General features: G+C 44.2%; 2 protein-coding genes across 6 annotated transcripts in view; one reads left to right on the forward strand and one right to left on the reverse strand.

The window, feature by feature from the left end:
* The first annotated feature begins 281 nt into the window (after positions 1–281).
* RPS23 (ribosomal protein S23) lies at positions 282–2,280 on the forward strand. The gene is made up of 4 exons (XM_075740296.1): positions 282–401; positions 718–877; positions 1,590–1,710; positions 2,082–2,280. The coding sequence occupies exons 1-4, from the start codon at positions 398–400 to the stop codon at positions 2,226–2,228; spliced, it is 432 nt and encodes a 143-aa protein (XP_075596411.1). The 5' UTR covers positions 282–397; the 3' UTR covers positions 2,229–2,280.
* A 6,926-nt stretch (positions 2,281–9,206) lies between these two features.
* Positions 9,207–19,911, reverse strand: part of ATG10 (autophagy related 10) — an 89,521-nt gene continuing 78,816 nt past the window's right edge. For 3 of the 5 annotated variants that reach the window (XR_012833135.1, XM_075740810.1, XM_075740807.1), the window contains 3 exons: positions 15,459–15,556; positions 15,061–15,180; positions 10,853–14,675 (listed from right to left, as the gene is read on the reverse strand). Coding sequence is in view for 3 of the 5 variants with exons in the window: in XM_075740810.1 (XP_075596925.1) it covers positions 14,663–14,675; positions 15,061–15,180; positions 15,459–15,556 (231 nt within the window). In the remaining 2 variants the exon portion in view is untranslated. Of the gene's footprint in view, positions 9,348–10,852; positions 14,676–15,060; positions 15,181–15,458; positions 15,557–15,718; positions 18,425–19,911 lie in introns of those variants that run through there. The other 2 variants (XR_012833134.1, XM_075740811.1) reach the window with 2 other exon arrangements.

Here is a 19,911-nt window from a genome sequence, read left to right on the forward strand (position 1 = left end):
AGCGTACCTCGCACCTTGCTGTTCCTTCTGTCTCCTCAGAGAGGCTAAAGCGCCTTTTCTCTGCCTCGCCCCAGGGAGGCGGCCAACGAGCTGCACTCCACGCCTGCCCCCCGCCCTACAGAGGTCGGTAACTCCCAGAAAACTATGATTAAACGACTCAAATCCAGGGACGAACGCCCGCAGACACCAAACCACCGCTACCCGCTGAGGAAACCGAACTCCCGCCCTCCGCTCGTCCCGCCCCGCCGGGGCCTGGCCGGGCCGTCCCACCCAGTGCCGGCCGGGAATTTCAGTCAGGCGCGGCGCGGGCAGCCCGCAGTGGGGCCTCGCGGTCGCAGTTAGGCAGCGCGGAGCGGGCAGTCCTCTCTCTTTCGCGCTCGGCAGCCGTGGTGGAAGGATGGGTAAGCGCCGCCGCGGGAACCGGGCCGGGCCGGGAGGGGTGACCGGGGTGAGGCGGTGGGGCACCGCCGGGGGGTCCGTAGCGCTTTCCCCTCCCTGCACCGCCAGCCTGCTGCCGGCTGTGCGGTCTCCCGGCGCCGCCGGGGTGGGCGGTGGCGGTGTCGCCGCCATTACCCACCCCATTGGCGGCGCTCCTCGGGAGCGACGCGACCGGGCCCTGTTCCCTCACACGCGGCGGGGAGTGGCCGCACGCCGCTGGGCCGCCTCCCAGGCCCGGGGAGAGCGGCCCCCTCATCGCTCCCTGCCCTTGTTCCGCAGGGAAGTGCCGAGGGCTCCGCACCGCCCGGAAGCTCCGCAGCCACCGCCGCGACCAGAAGTGGCACGACAAGCAGTATAAGAAGGCCCACCTGGGCACGGCGCTGAAAGCCAACCCCTTCGGCGGCGCCTCTCACGCCAAGGGGATCGTCCTGGAGAAAGTGTGCGTAGAGCTTCGTGGAGTGCCGCCGCCGTGGGGTGCGGGAGAGCGGCGGGGGTCGTGGGACGAGCACCTCCGGTGTGCCCGGCTGCGGGCCTCTGGCTGCCCGGGAAAGTCCCCCGGAACATGGGGCCTCTCAGGGGGATCTCAGGGAAGAAACACCACTAAGCTATTTGATTTTCTAAATATGTGAGAGGTTTTGCTATCTGTAACGTGCCACGTTCCTCATAGTTTCTATATGCTGGATTGAAAACGTGGTTTATTTTCCTAAGCAGCTGTGCAGAAAGGTATTTTTTCTCATAAAAATATCATTTAGTTCAGGATTCGGGGGAGTGGATTTTGTGTGTGTGCCTTGTGTCAAAGATCCCATCTGCTTGTCTTGTAGTCATCTTTTTTTTTTTTTCCTTAATTTATAAGCTTAATTGGGACACTGCCAGGGCTTCAAGGTGTTTCTCTGTTTTTTTTCTTTCTCTCCAGTTCTTTATTTACTGAATTGGTATGTGTCAGTAGACAATTAATTTTCATGTTTTACTCAGCTTAGGAACTGGGCTTTTATATATTGAGTAGCTCTAAACAGGTAAATAACAGTTTATGGTTTTGAAGTACAGATACAACTTGCACTTAGTACAAATAATACAGTAATTGTTGGTGGTGTAATATTGCTAGTTAATCAAACTGATTTTTGCTTACTTATTTCCATGTGCTTCCATTTTAGTGGAGTGGAAGCTAAACAGCCCAACTCTGCCATCAGGAAGTGTGTGAGAGTCCAGCTGATTAAGAATGGCAAAAAAATAACAGCTTTTGTTCCTAATGATGGATGCCTGAACTTCATCGAGGTAATTTTCAAGAAATTATTGGTAATTGATGCATTTAAGGGATGGTTAGGTGAGGGTTAGTGCCACTCTGTACCGTGTTTATCTTAAAGCTGTAGTGGCAGACAAAAAACATGAGGTGTGTTTGTGCTTTCCTCTCCTCTAGCAAAGGTGTGCCGCTGCAGGCTAAATGATGTCTCTGCTCATGTTTCCTTTCTCCAAAACTCTGACGGGGATAACAGTCCTTTATTAATGTGTATCTATCAATAGCCTTCAGTATTTCTACCTGTTCTTTAAGTTTGAGCCTCACCCTAGACTTTCTAACGTTAGCCATTTAAGAAGTGTGTACAGGTTTAATGTTCACAGCTTTGTAACTGTGTGGCCTTTCATTGCAGGAAAACGATGAAGTTCTGGTTGCTGGTTTCGGTCGGAAGGGTCATGCTGTTGGTGACATTCCTGGAGTTCGCTTCAAGGTTGTCAAAGTAGCCAATGTTTCTCTTTTGGCTTTGTACAAGGGCAAGAAGGAGAGACCAAGATCATAAATTCAGATTAATTTTCCAGGAATGTCAATAAAATTTTAATTGGAAAAATTTCTATGCTTGTTCTTTAAGGTGTACTGGTTCTTAATCTGTGTTTGCAAGTGATGTACCTCAGAGACGTTGGGGCTTCCTGTCTTTTTTGTTGGCAGCTGGTTTTTCATTCTGTAGGAAGTGCTTTGCTCTTGAATGACAAGAGAGCCAGAGCACCTTCATAACTGGCAGGTGAACTCTAAAAGCACTTGCATTTCCAAATTTACCTTTGCGTTGCATGGAGCAGCACAACTGTCTGCTGAGAACTTCAGTGGCTTTACTTCATAGAACGAAGGGGTGTTCTGGTGCCTTGTGGACTGTTCCTGATTGCCAGCGCCTTCATGAGGGGTTCTTCACTGTAGTAACTAGAGTAGCAGCTGTCCTGCTGCCGGGCTGGATTGATAGATCCCTCAGGCATTTCTCCTCTGTCATACACCCTTTCTCCTGAAAGCTGTTGTGAAGGTAGCCCCACAGAACAATTTCTGGGTCTGAGTGTGACACTAACACTGAGCTAACGGGCCGTGACGTAAGGAAGGAAGCTGCACTGCAGGAGAAGGAAAAGGTTCCCCACGCTTGCTCCCATGCCTGTGTCATTGAGAGGGCTGGAGTGTGGTAAGAGTGGGGACGGAGACCACAGTGTCACCTGGCACTCATAGTCCAGTACAGCTAACAAGTGCTGTGTTCACAAAAGTGAAAGCAGGATACCTTGTTTTGGTGTCACAGCCTTAATGGTCATCACAAATCAGTGTATTGTTAGGGATGGCTGCTGCAGTGGAAGGGGTTGGAGTAACAAGTTTTCTGCCATGTGCTGCAGTAAAATTACATTCTCCTCTGTCAATAAAGATCTTGAGTGGTTATTTCTTACTGGATGTTAGTGCAGCGCTTACAGATGGAATAGAACTGTTGGGATGGAAAGATTTGCCAGGTAGCAACATCAGATCTTGTATCTCTTAGATCTACTGTGACCTTTTGCTAGTCATTCAATATTTTTAAGGTTTTTTTTTTAGTGGGGTAATTACAGTTTTATAAAACACCACTGTACTTCATGAAGAAAGATCACTTGCTTTTCAGGAGCACAGGATAACTATTTTTTCTTGGGGCACTAAATAGTTCAACTATTGCATAACTATATAAAGGTGGTTGGTTGTCATTGTGAGGTTTTTTTCCCAAAGCCTGAAGTATTTAATATTACTTGCTTCTGTTTGCCTGTCTGTTCAGTGACTGAGGGCAGATACTGTTTGAGAGATGTTTGTATTAACTGTAATAAATACTACACAATTCAGAACCTAATTACAGATTTAATTTTTTTATTTTTTTTTTAGAAGAAACAGACTGTTGTCTAGTGTAGCTGGAATTTTATCTTCAGTCATCCTGTCAGTCACAAAACTCTCCATAGGAACTGAAATGAAATTTCTTACTGCTAGGTCTGGCCAAAAGACCCCCTAATGTTTCTCTGGCACTATTAAACTTATCAGGAATCAAAATATCCCCTCAAGCAAGTTGGGAGGAGAAATTGTATGAATTTTAATGCATATTTTGGAAAATGGCCTTCCTCAAATTGAAAATGGTCACTGCCAATGCTGGAAATGGTAATTTATTCATGGTCTTCAAAGGATGACAGCAGTTCTAGTTTCTAGTGTGAAAAGAGGCAATGGCTCGTGATGCACAATGAATCAGATTTAGGTCCTGAAGGGATTATTAAACCATTTATCTCATTTAAACTCATCTCTGTCCTGCTCAGCCCATAGAACTTCACCAGGTTGCTTTCATGTTAAGTGCAAATTAAGTCCCAAGTAGTTGGACTTGGGCAAGTCTGCCTGATCTGAAGACACCCGTTTCTTTCAGTGCATTCCATTTTCATTCAACTGCTGTTTTACTGACTTGAATGTGTCTTTGAGTGGAGCTTTTTGGCTTTTGCTAGATTAAAAAAACTTCTAAATAGCTGGAATTTTTTTTTATTTTTTTTTTTTACTTTTCAAAGATGTCTGCACCATAATCAGGCTATTTGAAAAATTCAAGTATTTTGTCAGTTCATATCCTCAATAATGTTTTCTCTCTGTATTGTCTGGTTTTTTCACCATCAGTTTAAAACGTGGATGCCAGAACTTACACAGAATTACAGAACAGAACATCATCCAAGAAGCCAACATGTCCCTCTGTATCAGCCTTTAAATCACTGCCAGATCTTCTCTTCTGTTGATACTTGCACTCATACATTTTATCTTGAATTTGGCCCCTTGAAAGTACATTATGCACAAAGCTTAGAGCAGAACACTGGGGTTTGTTTCATGTTAGAGCTATTTTATGCAATGAAACCTCAAAACATTTATTTGGCTGAAGTTAGAGTGTAAACAATTCCCTTGTTATAATCACAATTCATCTGTCCATCCAAAAGGCTCTGATTCAGTAAGTACTCATTAATTTATATCAAAATGGAGTAAAATTTAAGAACAGATTGAGAGGCTCTACTACTGGTTATTCTGTAGTTTAGTCATCTGGGAATTTGTGAGATTTGGATTCAAATCCTTGCTCAGGTGGATCTTGGGTTTCCCTTATCCTTGTAAATGCAGTAGCCCGAGTCGTAAGGAGAACAGCTTTCCCTGCAGGCCCTTTGGAACAGCGGCTGTCTGCCATTCCAGAATTAAGACTCTCTTGGAACCTGACTTGAAAACTCTTTAAGATTTTCAGAGTGAGGCCTCAACTCCTTGATGAATCTTACACATGGGGTAAGCACGGTACCTGTGCTGCACCTCAGTCAAGGAGCATGTTGGAGCATAAGTGAAGAGGTTAGGTGGACCGTGCCACCAGCTATCCCCACAGCTGACCATCGTAGCCATGTTTTGGGTTTGCGTGGCAAGGTTTTGGTAGCGGGAGAGCTACAAGGGTGGCTTCTGTGAGAAGCTGCTTGAAGCTTCCCCCATGTCCGACAGAGCCAATGCCAGCTGGTTCCAAGAGGGACCCACCGCTGGCCAAGGCCGAGCCCATCAGCCATGGTGGTAGTGCCTCTGGGGCAACAGAGATAAGAAGATAAGATAAAAAAAAAAAATAGCAGGAGCTTTTTGCAGCTGGAGAGAGGAGTGAGAAGATGTGAGAGGAACGACTCTGCTGACACCAAGGCCAGTGCAGAAGGAGGGGAGGAGGTGCTCCAGGTGCTGGAGCAGAGATCCCCCTGCAGCCCCTGGAGCAGACCATGGTGAGGCAGGCTGTCCTCCTGCAGCCCAAGGAGGTCCATGGTGGAGCAGAGATCCCCCTGCAGCCCCTGGAGAAGACCACGGTGAGGCAGGCTGTCCCCCTGCAGCCCAAGGAGGTCCATGGTGGAGCAGAGATCCCCCTGCAGCCCATGGAGGACCCCAGGCTGGAGCAGGTGGAGACACTTGAAGGAGGCTGTGACCCCGTGGGAAGCCCACGCTGGAGCAGGCTCCTGGCAGGCCCTGTGACCCCGTGGAGAGAGGAGCCCACGCCGGAGCAGGTTTGCTGGCAGGACTTGTGACCCCGTGGGGGACCCACGCTGGAGCAGTCTGTTCCTGAAGGACTGCAGCCCGTGGGAGGGCCCCACGCTGGAGCAGGTGGTGAAGAACTGCAGCCCGTGGGAAGGCCTCCCGCTGGAGCAGGTGGTGGAGGACTGTCTCCCGTGGGAGGGCCCCCAGGCTGGAGCAGGGGCCGAGTGTGAGGAGTCCTCCCCCTGAGGAGGAAGGAGCGGCAGAGACAGCGTGTGAGGAACTGACCCCAACCCCCATTGCCCGTCCCCCTGTGCCGCTGGGGGGGAGGAGGGAGAGAAATGGGGAGTGAAGTTGGGCCGGGCAGGAGGGAGGGCTGGGGGATGGGGTTTAAGCTTTGGCTGTATTTCTCATTGCTCTGCTCTGATTTGCTCAGTCATAAACGAGATGAATTTTTCTCTAAGTTCAGTCTGTTTTTCCCGTGACGGTAACTGGCGAGTGATCTCTCCCTGCCCTTATCTCGACCCACCAGCCTCTCGTGATATTTTCTCCCCCCTGCCCAGCTGAGGGCAGTGACAGAGTGGCTTTGGGGGCACCTGGCCTCCAGCCTGGGTCACCCCACCGCAACCCAGTATTGCCAATTTTTTATCTGCGCTTTCTCATTTCCTAGCCCTCCTGCTTTCCTGGATAGTGGAGGGTTAACTGCTTGTAATTTTTTTTCTTTCATGCAAGAAATCGTATGCATGTTCTGGATGTGTTCTCTTTTTACTCAAAATGTTATGTGGATGGATTTTGAGGATCTTCTACATCTGCCCAGTATCTCTTACAGCTTCACTGAATCAAAGCTATTGTTTATGCACAGTAACTTCAACCATGCTAATGTATGCCCAGAAATCCCAGATATGTCCTTATCACATCTGCTGTGACTCCATCTAATGCTTCTCTGAAACTTGGAATACATATGCAGTCATTGGAGGTAGCACATAATAGAGACGCATACATATTTCACTACAAACTCTCTGAGATCCAGCCTTCGCCTAGGAGCAGAACAACGCGAGCAGACAGCCAGATTTGAAAGCACTGGCTGCCATCAGTACAGCTACATTTACTAATAATATCCGTCAAACCAACTGCAGGTACACACATGAGAGAAATCAGGTACACAATTACGTGCAGAACAGCTAGAATGTCACCAATTTTGTTCAGGTGATCCTTGAATACAGTAAGACGGGAAGCTACCGGCTGAGCGAACCTGAACACCGAACTATGAACTAGGCACATGGAAAATAATGAAGGGATTGGTGACAGCCAACACAGTTTCACTAAGGGCAAATCGTGCCTGACAAACTTGGTGGCCTCCTATGATGGAGTTACAGTGTTGGTGGACAAGGGAAGGGCAACTGACGTCATCTACCTGGACTTGTGCAAGGCATTTGACACTGTCCCGCACAACATCCTTGTCTCTAAATTGGAGAGACATGGATTCGACAGATAGACCACTCAGTGGATAAGGAATTGGCTGGATGGTCGCACTCAAAGAGTTGTGGTCAACGGCTCAATGTCCAAGTGGAGAACGGTGATGAGTGGTGTTCCTCAGGGGTCGGTACTGGGACCGGCACTGTTTAACATCTTTGTCGGCAACATGGACAGTGAGATCGAGTGCACCCTCAGCAAGTTTGCCGACGACACCAAGCTGTGTGGTGAGGTCAACACACTGGAGGGAAGGGATGCCATCCAGAGGGACCCGGACAGGCTGGAGAGGTGGGCCCGTGCAAACCGCATGAAGTTCAACAAGGCCAAGTGTAAGGTCCTGCACGTGGGTCAGTGCAATCCCAAGCACGACTATAGGCTGGGCGAGGAATGGATTGAAAGCAGCCCCGAGGAGAAGGACTTGGGGGTATTGATTGATGAGAAACTCAACATGAGCCGGCAGTGTGCGCTTGCAGCCCACAAAGCCAACCATGTCCTGAGCTGCATCAAAAGCAGCGTGACCAGCAGGTCGAGGGAGGGGATCCTGCCCCTCTACTCCGCTCTGGTGAGACCCCACCTGGAGCACTGTGTCCAGCTCTGGGGGCCCCAGGACAGGAGAGACATGGAGCTGTTGGAGCAAGTCCAGAGGAGGGCCACAAAGCTGATCAGAGGGCTGGAGCACCTCTCCTATGAGGACAGGCTGAGAGAGTTGGGGTTGTTCAGCCTGGAGAAAAGGCAGCTCCAGGGAGATCTAATTGCAGCTTACCAGTATCTAAAGGGGGCCTACAGGAAAGCTGGAGAGGGACTGTTTATCAGGGGGTGTAGTGACAGGACAAGGGGGAATGGGTTCAAGCTGAAGGAGGGTCGATTTAGCTTAGATGTTAGAACGAAATTCTTTACTGTTAAGAGTGGTGAGGCACTGGCACAAGTTGCCCAGAGAAGCTGTAGATGCCCCCTCCCTGGCAGTGTTCAAGGCCAGGTTGGATGGGGCTTTGGGCAACGTGGTCTAGTGGAGGGTGTCCCTGCCCACAGCGGGTGGTTGGAACTAGATGATCTTTGAGGTCCCTTCCAACCCAAACCATTCTATGAGTCTATGATTCCATGACTCTCAGCTTGCAGACCTGACAGCAGTTCCTGGTGGAACTGCCAGATCCCAGTCAGCTCGTTCAATCTAGAAATCATGGTCTTACGTATGCCAATATTATCTTACACAACTGCTGATGTCAGGATTCCAGCTCAACTTCCACAGGAGATACAACAACTAAGAAAATCAGCAGCTTTGGTTTTGTTATTACAGCAAACTGAGTTTGTTTGGTTTTGTTATTTTGATTTTTCTTGCGGGGCAGAAATTATTACTAGGGCTGCCAAGGATACTCCTTCGAAGAAAAGGATTTTACTGCAGCCAGTGACAACGGCTATCAAAGTTCCCGTAGTTCAAATTCTTTTCAAATTCTAAAGTCAGTTCAGTAGAGGAGATGAAGATTTACCGGGGCTTAAATGGAACTAGACCAGTTTCCAAAAGTAGGGCGTTGTCATGAGGTAATCTTGCCACTAGATGTTGCTATCAGTACAATGAGGGGAAAAACTGAAACGTGAAAGGTGTAAGCCAAAAAGTTGTTTATGTGTACTTTAACAAAGGAAATCTTCAAAATGGGAAACGTAGCTTTTAACTGATTCTGTGAGTTCCTGTTAGGAAAATGGACACTTACTACCCTGTTGCCTTTGCGTACCTAAACGGTGGCTAGATGCTACACAGAGGCAAAAGAGCTTAAGCAGTAAATTCACCTGAAACCTCGTTAGTTCAAAAACATGGAAGAGAAGAACACAGGTGCTTATTACTCCATCAAGCATGTGTACATTTTACAGGTTTGGTTGAATTAGGGGCTTGGTTTGTGTTTGGTTGGGTTTTTTTAAACTTCTTGCAATGTAGCAGAAGTGAGACTGCTATTAAGGTGAAGGGATAGTAAGAGTTACCAGGAGTAGCAGAACACACAGAACTGGGAGCGGAACAAATAAAGCATTATGTTGTTAAAGCTAGTTGCACATTTTGAGCTGTGTTTTATTATTTGGTTTACAAGCATGTTTAGCACATAACGTCTAGTCAACACTTGGGCACCAGGATTCTTCTAGCAAACATGTCCGTGGATTCTGTCAGCGCCCAGGAATAACTTGTGTGATCTGTACGCTGTAGAAAGAAGTCAAAGGAAGATGAGCTAAGCCAAACCTCATCACGAGGTGATGAGGGGTTTTAAGCCTAATAATGAAGCGTTGAAACTATGTGTTATACAACCCAAATCCTCCGTAACAGAAGGGAATCCACAGAGATCAGAGAAGAGGTGAACTCATGCAATAGATACAGCAGTCCAAGTTTCCAATTCATTAGCAAAGCATGTGTAAATATTGAAAGACTTGGCTAATCATATGAGCTAACAATACCTGACTGCTGGATGCAGGAGAGTGACCTTTACAAGCCCTGAAGAAGCAATTAATGCTTGGTGGAGTGAGGCCTGGCTGGAATCCACCAAAATTCAGTTCAGAACTTTAATTTGGATCAGGTGCAAAGGAAAGAAGGATTAGTTCATTTCCACAGTTTGTCAAATCTTTTTCCACCTATGCTCAGCCCGTGTTTTCCTCTGCTGTGGGCTCTACCTGCCCGTGGAAGTAGAGTGGCATCAACTGCAGCGCTTGTTCAGCAGAAGTAAAAATCATTAAGACCAGCCTCTGCACTTCAAGGTGATGTATTCCAAAAGAGACATCGGGGATTGTTCCCAGTGATTGAGACGACTGCTGGTGAAAATCTCCTTACTGGGATTCTTCTCTATCTATAGCTTAATCCTGGGCAGCAACAAAGGTGGGGAAAGGAAGTACCCGAATAGTATCTCACTGCATCTGGACTCTGCTGCTGAACCCAGCAATGCACAAAGCACACAGCCTAATCTCTTTAGACAGGGCTACCTCTTCCAAAGTGCTGTACTAACATTACTGAAAAATAATACTACAGGAAAACATGTTGTTTTCTAACAGGCTTGAGGAAAAAGGTGTTCAAAGCACAGTTCTGTAAAACCATTCTCTTTTCAAACACAGCAGTAAACTGATCTCTCGCCTTAAGTTGAAATTCATCTTTGGAAGGTGGCAGTTACAACAAGCTCTCAAGTGGTGAAGGGAAAGCTTCCTTGTGGCGCAGTGTTTTTTAACACTCTAATGAAATCTACGACATAGAGATAACAGGTGTGACACCTTCCTAATTCTTCCCAAGCAGTCAATACACGGTTACTCTCTTCAAGGCTACTCTCCTGGCATGCCTCTCTATCAGCCTGGCTTTTTAAATTTAGGAATTAAAGTCGCTGCTACTTGACATGGCAATTTTGCAGCTATGAGCTTCAGATACACTTTTTTTTATTCTAGAAAGTAAGAACTTATTGCTAAGAAATTCTCTAAACTCTCTGAAACACTTTTAAAAGCCTACAGGTTACTAAAAATATGCACAGATATTCATACATACACTGTGCTCTAGAAGAGAGTATTTTGGAGGAACTAGTTGTAACTTCACAGTTCAGAGGAAAGAGCAACCTTTTTTCCTTTGTGCTGGAACTGAAATGCTATGCAATATACATACAGATGTCCAAACAAACTCATTAAACCAATTAAACCATAGTCATAGCAAATAAAAAAAAAAAATTATTGAAAAAGTTTTGCTGAAATTCATGGAGTTTATATTGATTACTTCACTATATTCAGCTTTAATTACCTAGCTCAACATTTACTGTTGTGAAAACAAGCATGCAATTTGACTGAATTTGGTTTCTTCAGTAACCAAAATCAACCAACTACAAACCTTCTGGCACACCAGATGGAGGTTAAATTCTAACCTGATCATGCTGACACAAAGAGATTATGTAGGTAGCAATTGCATTCCAAAGAAAAGCATATTTTTGGCTTAGTTGAACACAGAAAATTCATTCCTCTTGCTGATTCTTGTAACCAAGGGCAAGTATGAATCAGTTCTCTTAAAATGAAGTCCCCAGAAGCAATGGTCCTCAATATGTCTTACCAGATTAGTAAGGATGAACGACTGAGCAAATTTACAAAACTGTTTGGAACTGGAAATTTTCTTTGTGGTAGGCTGAAAGATTTCAGATGTAGCCAAAATGCAAGTTCAGATCTAAGAATCTTCAATAGATTTGCTAAATAAAATTACAAAATACTGCAACTAACTTGCTTTTGAAATAAGATAGGGGTTTTGTACATAAACGTTCTGTATAAAATGTCCTATACGTCATTAAGGCACAGATGTAAATGGGAAATTAGATGCCCACCTCCCACTTAAGCCGTTAGAAAGCAGATATCTAGACACGGTTATATCTCTTCTTGATCCCAAATATTTATGTTATACTGTATTTGTTTCTCAATCTAAGCTTAGTGTATTTGTACTAACTAACTGAGCTGAATTTTTATCTAGTGGTATTCTGGACAAATTTCAGGGAAACATTTGACACTGATGATGACACTGCTCTTTTACTTCGTTGTTTATGGTGTTAAAGGGTTAAGAATTGTAGCAGGGCAGGGGAACTGTCAATTTCCTTGTCCGTTTCATGCTCACCATTATTATCATCGTGTCTCAGTAACTGTGGGGACAAGGTCAAGGTACTGAAGAGGAATTTGGAGGGGTGTTATCAGCGGGAAGGAAGCAAGACAGAGACAACTACATAAAACTGGGAACAACTTGGGTGTCCAGCCAAGTGAATGTATGGCTATAAGATACCTAGGAAGTAGAGCAATTGCTGAGAGAAGGCATCTGGGAGTTATAGTATGACTGTCAGGACATTGACAGAGCAGTATCCCGCTGTGTGCAGCCATCCATTAGACAAGTGCCTCAGGTTGACTCTGACAGAGGAAGTCTTAAGTCTAGTACAATGTGCGATGCCCTGTCCAAATAATACTCAATTTTGTTTACAAATGATAAATTCAGGTAGAAAGTAATGGGTGTTGAGAATTCCTCCATGTAAAAGAAAAATATTTATTTTTTCTTTATATACACATTCCACTTTTCTTGTAATTCTTGGAAAAAAGAAGGGGAGATTAAGGTGCAACAGAAGGCTGATGGAGTGGAGAAAGTGACCGGAGTATATTCTCCCAGACTTATTTAATGATTGCTTTCTTTTGTCTGTACTTAAAATCTGTAAGTTACAGTGCCCAGTGTACAGTGTCACATGGATGACATGCTGACATTCCAAGTAGAGCAATGACACATCACAGACTTGCAATAAGAAGTCTTGCCTATAGTGGAGAAACCCAACTGGCCAAATCCTATTATGAATAATACTGTTGTACCGCAGTTTCTCCGTCCAAGGCAGAAACAGGAAGAGCTGGTCTCCAAGAAATGCCCATGAAACTATGCCTATAAATCTTGCACAGCAGCATCTTAGCTGTTGAATCTTCTAGTACTGAAAATAATACTCAAAGTTGTTCCAGGCTCTTTTCTTCTTTACCAAGCAACAGCTCTTGTCCAGTATATAAGAACACTAAAACCAGCATTTCAGCTACAAGTTATTCCAAAGCCACTCTGTACTCAGTATTGCATTTTATTATTTCTATTGTTTAAAAGTGGAATTTCTTCTTTATATTCAACCCTCAGTGCAGTTACTGGGTAATATCTGTGATGCCATGGGAAAATGAGCATAACTGATCCTCCAATATGCTGATGCAGCATTCAGTGCTGATGGTTTACAGGGAACAACTCCATCAATCCTTTTCACTTCCCTGATCCTAAGGTCAGCAGGAGCTAATTCAGACCTTGGTTTAAATAAAGCTACTTGAGGCCAATTCTAAGTTATACAGGGAATAAAGGTCCCAAGGGCTAGCCAGCACGGTGTGAGTGTGCCAATGTGCTGGATAAAGGCAGGAAAAGCTGTCAGAGAGCTGCTTAGCAATGCAGCTGAAGAGGGCTGATTGTTTTTCCTCCTCTGTTCCAGTGTATCACGAATGAAGATCACAGAGCAGGGATGAACATTTAACAGCTCTTAAAACTGCTGTTATCTGGGGTTTTTTTGTTTTTCCTCCTGTGTAAGTGACCCTTAAATTTTAAAATGGGCTATGGATGCAATTATCAAACATACGTTACCAAAAGTGTTAAAAGTAGCTACTGTCATGGTACATGAACGGAAAGCCATATTTTATAAATCTTACATGGAAAAATGGCTTTTCAGGTTGTTATGATGCAGAATGGGATAAATTATGTGCTTTCATTATTAATTCCAAATGGCTGGCAAAAGAATTCTGCACGAATGGAATTTTAAAGACTGCACTGTATTTCAATCCACCAATAACATATGATGTAAATTAAAAATATGCAACCAATCAAAATATCTGAAAACCCAGAATCTGAAACCCAATGCATTTCACATTTCCAGCTTTGATGTGGCATACGTTGGACTCTGGATGCAAGTGACATGTTGCTGAACATATAAAGTAAAATCTGTAATTCCATCTCAGCTGCTCAGGACTTGTGGTCTGGTTTATACTGCAAATAAAATGTGATTGGGAAAGAATCCAAGATGACTTGTATGAAAGTTACTTCTAATCTGTTTTTCACTGATTGCACTACTATGCAATTCCTTCTTGCTCAAAATTCAGCAGCTGTCACAGGAGGCTTGCATAAAGACTGAAGGATAGGGACCAAACCTGAGAACAACTACTAGTACAATGAGAAATACTAATTGACTACAACAGTAACTCCCACAGGGTATGGCAAAACTTCCTTTGGAGGCAGTGATGCACAGAAAAGACAGATGTTCTTATACGATAGCATGAGGCACCTTGAACTCTAGAACTGTACATGCTCAGTCAAATGTAGACTGTAAGTATTCTGTTTGTCTACAGTCCTGATCCTGTCTGTTCCCTGATGCATGACGTACACAAAATATTCTCAGTGAAGTATTACTCAGTCCTTGGATTAGGATATTCTGTGCGTGGTGTGGAACACAGGCATGGTCTGTGCATCAGGCTGTGGTGGAGAAGGTGGTCCCTAGGCAAAGTAGTCTCAATCATACACTGATTGCCACAAGCTTAAGCCACATCCTACAAGTATTTTGCTGTGCATATCCTCAGAGATGGTGCAGATTTTTTATAGACATGACGTTTAGTAGGTAAGTTTAGTAGATCCAAACTCTGCATCTCAACTCTGTATCAAGGAACCATAGGCTTGTGCATTTGTGTACTAAGGCCATAACCACAGTAAAACAGAGGTAAGAAATGAGTGACTTAGTGGAGCCACTGCAATCACAACGGAGTTCAGGTCTTGGTGGTGCTTGAGAGCTGTCATCACAACTGCAGCCAACTCGGGTCTTCCACTGTAACCAGGCAAGTTCTTACTAGAGAAAGAGCCATGAACACTCCTCTTTCCACTCTGCATTGCTTACCAGTCGGGAAGGATTCCTTTGTTTGATTTCATCCCTAGGAAAGTCTGCAGTAGCTTTACTACAGCTAACCATCATCTGTCCTTCAGCTCAGAGGTCTGAAATGGAGACATCAAACAGAAAAAAGAGATGAAATTAAAATCATTGTAGCAGAGTTATGCTAGATTACACTACCAACCATGTGCTGGAGGGACTACCATAAAATGCTTTTACACACCTGAGAAAGACCTCAGGACATCAGGGACCTTCTGACAGTCATGAAGGGTGTCAGCAATGTGCCAAGCACATCTCTCTCAGTGCAAATTTTCATGGCAAAGTAAAGCAATAAAGCAGCCATGTAAGGAAAATATCAAAAAGCGAGTCCTAAACGAACTGAACCAACAGCTCCAAAGGAGAAGATAATGTTTTTGCCAGTTATCCAGCTGATCTTTTTAATTTCATAGGAGGATGCGAGAGAAAAAAGGTGATTTCATTTTCTCTTACCTTTCAAGTGAATCAGCATTTGTATTCTTCTCAGGTGATAGTTTTGCGTAACTCAGGGGCAGATTTAGACCCACAACTGGGCCTACAGTACTGAGCCACAATGTAATGTAATTTGTGTGTCTAGGGGAAAAAAAAAAAACAACAAAAAAGCACCATAAACATATTACCCCAACCTTTTCTGAATTGCAAACGCACTTGACAGTCATAAAATAACTTCAGACGGGGCTATTCTTTCACTTTATCTATACCAAATGTATTTTAACTTTCAGCCCCTAGGTGACAATCCAGAATCTTATTGTATTTGGACCGAGGAAGGTGTTTTGACCATTCCCACTTCCTGGCTGATTTATTTTATCTGCATTGCATAAAGCTTTGCAAGGCACAGTACTGTTTCTCACCTGTTCTCTTTCCGTGAACCGGTCAGTACAGAAGACATGAATTCATAAGTCCGGCAGGGGTGCAGAACAAAAAACGGCTGCCCAAGTAAGGGATGCTCCTAAGAGGGAATATCTTGGTTTATTATGCAAGTTGGTTTATTATGCAAGAAGAAAACAGAAAAGACACCATTTGCATTTGGAGAAGACAAAGCAGGGGCCAATTAATCCTTGATGCAACTTTTGTCATTTCAGAATCCAACTCACATTGCTCTTCTACTGAGTTTTATTTGGAGCCTGTGAGGGGGGGGAGCAAGAAGGAAGGAGGAACCCTCACAGTGGCTGCGACTTCCACTAGGTGGCATATCCTCATTTCAGCCTATTCTACAGAAAAATGTCCTAAAACGGCTGTTCTTGAAGAAGCCCAGTCAAAACTGTCCTCATTTAGTGACAGTTAAGTTTGCAGTCAGACACACTCCCTACAACATGGTAAGACTCTGTCTGTTCCTCTACACCTTCACACTGCACATGGTGTTGCTGAAAAGTCAATCCAACACTCCATAAAGCTTTCACTTTCATCTCCAGCCGGCACTCAATACGTGTTCTGACTTTATCAAGCTTGCACTCAATGCAAAGCAGTAACAGTGATCTCATCAACTCTTGCATGGGTGATACCACACGACCAGCATATCTGACGTTCTCACACATCATGCCCCATGGAAATGATTTTCCTTTAATGCTGCTGAGGTCACTGCTACTACTACTGCACCAAAAAAACCAAATCCCATCTCACCCCCACACGCAATAAGAGGCATAACAGCACAGCAGGGAATGGCTAGAAGGGATTTCAGATGTCAAATATGAAACGCCATGATAGCTTGCTCACAGCCAAGCACAGACTCTGCTGGGATGTTGCTAAGCCCTGGGCTGCCGGAGCTGAGCAGCACACAACACAAGGCAGCAGAGTGGGGAGAAGCAGGCATGGACCACGACGGAGAAAACAGCAGCATCACCACCTCTGCAAAGGTTCCCCATTCAGCCATGCAAGCCTGGTTGGCTACACTACGCCACTCAGCAGAGCCACAGCAGAGACTGACTACGAGGATTAATGTGATGGGTGCTTTATCTGGGGTAAAGACCCTTTTACTTAGATGTGCGTCTTGTGGTGGCTCTGTTTCTCAATGGCAAAGAAGAAATACTAAATTTATGCTCCAACACAGATTTCCCTTATCCAAGCTGACAACAGTTGTGGCCAGACTCCCCTAGTTCTGTGATGGCATTTCATCTTTTAGCATGTGGTATACTGCTTGCACTGAAGAGAAAATGCTCACAGAGTAAGTCTTCCTAATAAACAGCAAAAACTCCTTCTCCAACCCCTTGCCTAGAAACAAAAAACAAATCCTGGCCTGTCACATTCAGCAAATAGGAAATGTTCTGTATTATTAATCAGGGTCTCTTACAGCTGAAGCACACTTGGTTCTTACGCTGAAAGTGTACCCATGAGGATCAATCATTCTGTGTCTAAGACAACTTTAAAACACTTCCAGAAACTTCAGGACATACATACAAAAAATAATGTTCAGAAAAGCTTGTTTCACATTGTAGTGCAAACAGATAACTTGCACAAGAATGCTACCATCTGCTGTTGGTAAAAGTGAACTGATGCTGTTTTCCATTGAGAAAAAGTGGTAGTTTGGATTAAAAATACTTTCTAATTATCTGCTATCTTAAATCATCTTAGGCCTCCAAATAATTCTAGCAAATACATAGATTGCGCCACTGTTATTCCTCAAAGATAGCAAAAGAAGATAGTCAACAATATTTATAAAACTATTAAACAAAGGGAAAAAAAAGTACATTAAGCAGCCATTTCAGCCAACTCCCTTCCACAAGGAAAGAGCACAAAGAGGTAGCACACACTCCCAAAAAAGAACTGAGATGATAATCTGGGCTTTAAGTGACTTAGCACTCTGAAAAAGACATAAAGATAATTCCCAAAGTTGAATATGCATTCATTCCCAACCATCCTGTTGTCTGGTATCTGATTCTGTCCTGCGCTTCTTGCTTCAGCAAACCACCAGTGAGTGACAAATGGAGGCCAGACTTGATTTTTTTAAAATTGCCTATTAACTGTATATTCCACATTTTTCTTCTTTTAGTCCTTCCTCTTCTTACAACATGACAGAGTGACACTGAAAAAATTCCAAATTAACAACTAGATGTCCATATGAAAAAGCAGAGTGCATTGCTACTCGGTGTTTCAAAAGGGTAACATCCGTGGTCCCACCACCTTCGGCATCAATCTCTGACTTACGAGCATGTGATTGTGGTGACATCTGTTCACACTGCAAATTCCCTGCAATTTGTCCTCCATTCTTCTTGAACGGGTGGAAAGGTTTTTTCTTCCCCTCCGGATCCAGCAGATGTAAAGGGCGAGGCTTTTGCTACAGGACCCAGCTATCAGTTTCTAGGTTGATAGGAAGGCTCTTGAGGACAGTTGGTCTTGGTTAGTCAAACCCTCTTCCCAGCTTGTCTCCTTGTTCTTTGCATTATCAAGGGTTGTTTCATACAATTCCTGAAGTAACAGCTGTGCCAACGTGGTGTAAATCTCACTATAATCCACAGAATTTTCAATGGCAACAACAAAACAACCCAAGGGTTTAGTTAAACTCCTGCTGCACCTTGGCCAGGCTCTAAGAATGGCATGTGCGCTACAGCCACATGTCTGCACCTTCAGGAAGAGTTGCTTTGGTTTCCATTTAGCAGGGTATTTTTGAAAGCTGAGAACTGTCACTTATATGTCTACCTCTAATCCAGGAAACTTAAGTTCATTATTCCACAGATCTTTCAGCACTGGAAGTCCACAGACATGATGTCATGCAAAATAGTTGTGTGCAAAGTGGGAATTTTTCAATAACCTTGCTGCATGCATCTTTCTTATCCTAAACAAAAAGGATGAAACTGCAAGAATGCCATAGTTTGTTCAAAACCTGAAAGACAGGAGTATATCACACACTGACAGGAAAAACACAAAAGTACAAGAGATTAAAAGAAATCCTGAGCCAAGACCCATTAAGCACGAGCCTCGAAAAAGGGAAAAGGCTGAGGCAGGGAAGAAAAGCTGTTGAGCATCAGGGAAAACACTCTGAGAGCATCAGATCTGATTCAGTCAAATCCTAAATTCCAAATCCTGTACATAATGGCATCCCCATGAGGCTTTAATGTATACTCAAGGTTAAATCACTGACACAGCAGCTCTGAGGAGGAAGTACCGGACAGCTGCCAATAAAAATGCAAGAGTTATCAAAGCCCTGAATGATTTCAGAATTGGTAATGGGCTACAGAGCCTCTTCATTGCCAGGTCACCAGTACTGATTTGGCCTGGGCTGGCAGCAGCTACAACTCATTACTGTACCATGGCTGTATATGCAATTGTCAGGTTTCGCACAGTCAAAGTGCCATTAATTAGTGCCCTTGCTGGTAGTCACTGCAGAGGAGCCCAGAACTGAAGATGGTGGTTATCTTGTCACCGTAGGAGGGCAGTCCCTGTGGGTCAGCTCTGAAGTCAGGAAAAGCAGGAAAACTTGTAGTTTTGCTGCTCGTGGCATGCCCTGAGAGAGGGCTGTGCGACTGCAGTGTGATGAATTCCACGTCCTTCTCAAACACTATCAAAAGCAGGAGAATGAATGAAAAGTTTGTGCTGCATCAGCTTCATGCACATATTTACTACCTGCTGCAGTGGAATGATGACATTCCACATGCAGTGAAAAGTATCCTGAGCGAAATATTAGGGCAGCAATACTAGCCTTCAGCTAGCCTGATCCATGAGCCAGTTACCTGAAAAACATAAAGTCCTACTGGGACTTCATGCAAAAAAAAGCCTCACTTTAAATAGTATAAAAAGAGTCTTCCCACTTTTAGTTTATAATTAATCTTTTTCCAACCAGCCACATAGCAAAGCATTTTAGGTACTAATGTGTGAGAGTTTCAAGTTAATTCTCACAATTATTCGCTGGCATTATACAGCAAGAACCCATTTGCAGGTTGTCCACCACTCTTCTGGACAGTAATACAAGGACACACAGTTTAATGGAAATCAACAGCATTATTTTCTTGTATCTATCTATGATCTTGTATCTATGAGGCTGATTCATAACACTGTTCAGCCCCATACACTGAAGTCTATCATCCACCTGCATATCCCTCTGAATCTGACCCAACTTTCATGGGAAATGATATTTTTACAGGCCGCAACTAACTCCAGTGAATTCAAAAGCTCAAAATATTGCTTCATATATTTTCTGTAGAAAGAACTCTTTACTTCAAGAAAGATTTGTAAGGATGTTCTGTACCCATTTTGTAGTTGTTAACTCCTCCCATACAAAACCGTGCAAGAGATGGATGGATGAAAGATGTGAAATGTTTCACTGGGTAGTTTGAATGTAGTTTTCTTTAGGAGTGCCACACAAGATTGAAT

This window comes from Balearica regulorum, chromosome Z, assembly GCF_011004875.1.
Source record: "Balearica regulorum gibbericeps isolate bBalReg1 chromosome Z, bBalReg1.pri, whole genome shotgun sequence".
In the NCBI taxonomy this organism is placed as follows: Eukaryota; Metazoa; Chordata; class Aves; order Gruiformes; family Gruidae; genus Balearica; species Balearica regulorum.

What these genes read in the sequence shown, in the direction of transcription:
- RPS23 (XM_075740296.1), top strand. An exon ending in GGGATCGTCCTGGAGAAAGT is followed by an intron (nt 878 to 1,589) that starts GTGCGTAGAGCT and finishes CTTCCATTTTAG; the next exon opens with TGGAGTGGAAGCTAAACAGC. An exon ending in GATGCCTGAACTTCATCGAG is followed by an intron (nt 1,711 to 2,081) that starts GTAATTTTCAAG and finishes CTTTCATTGCAG; the next exon opens with GAAAACGATGAAGTTCTGGT.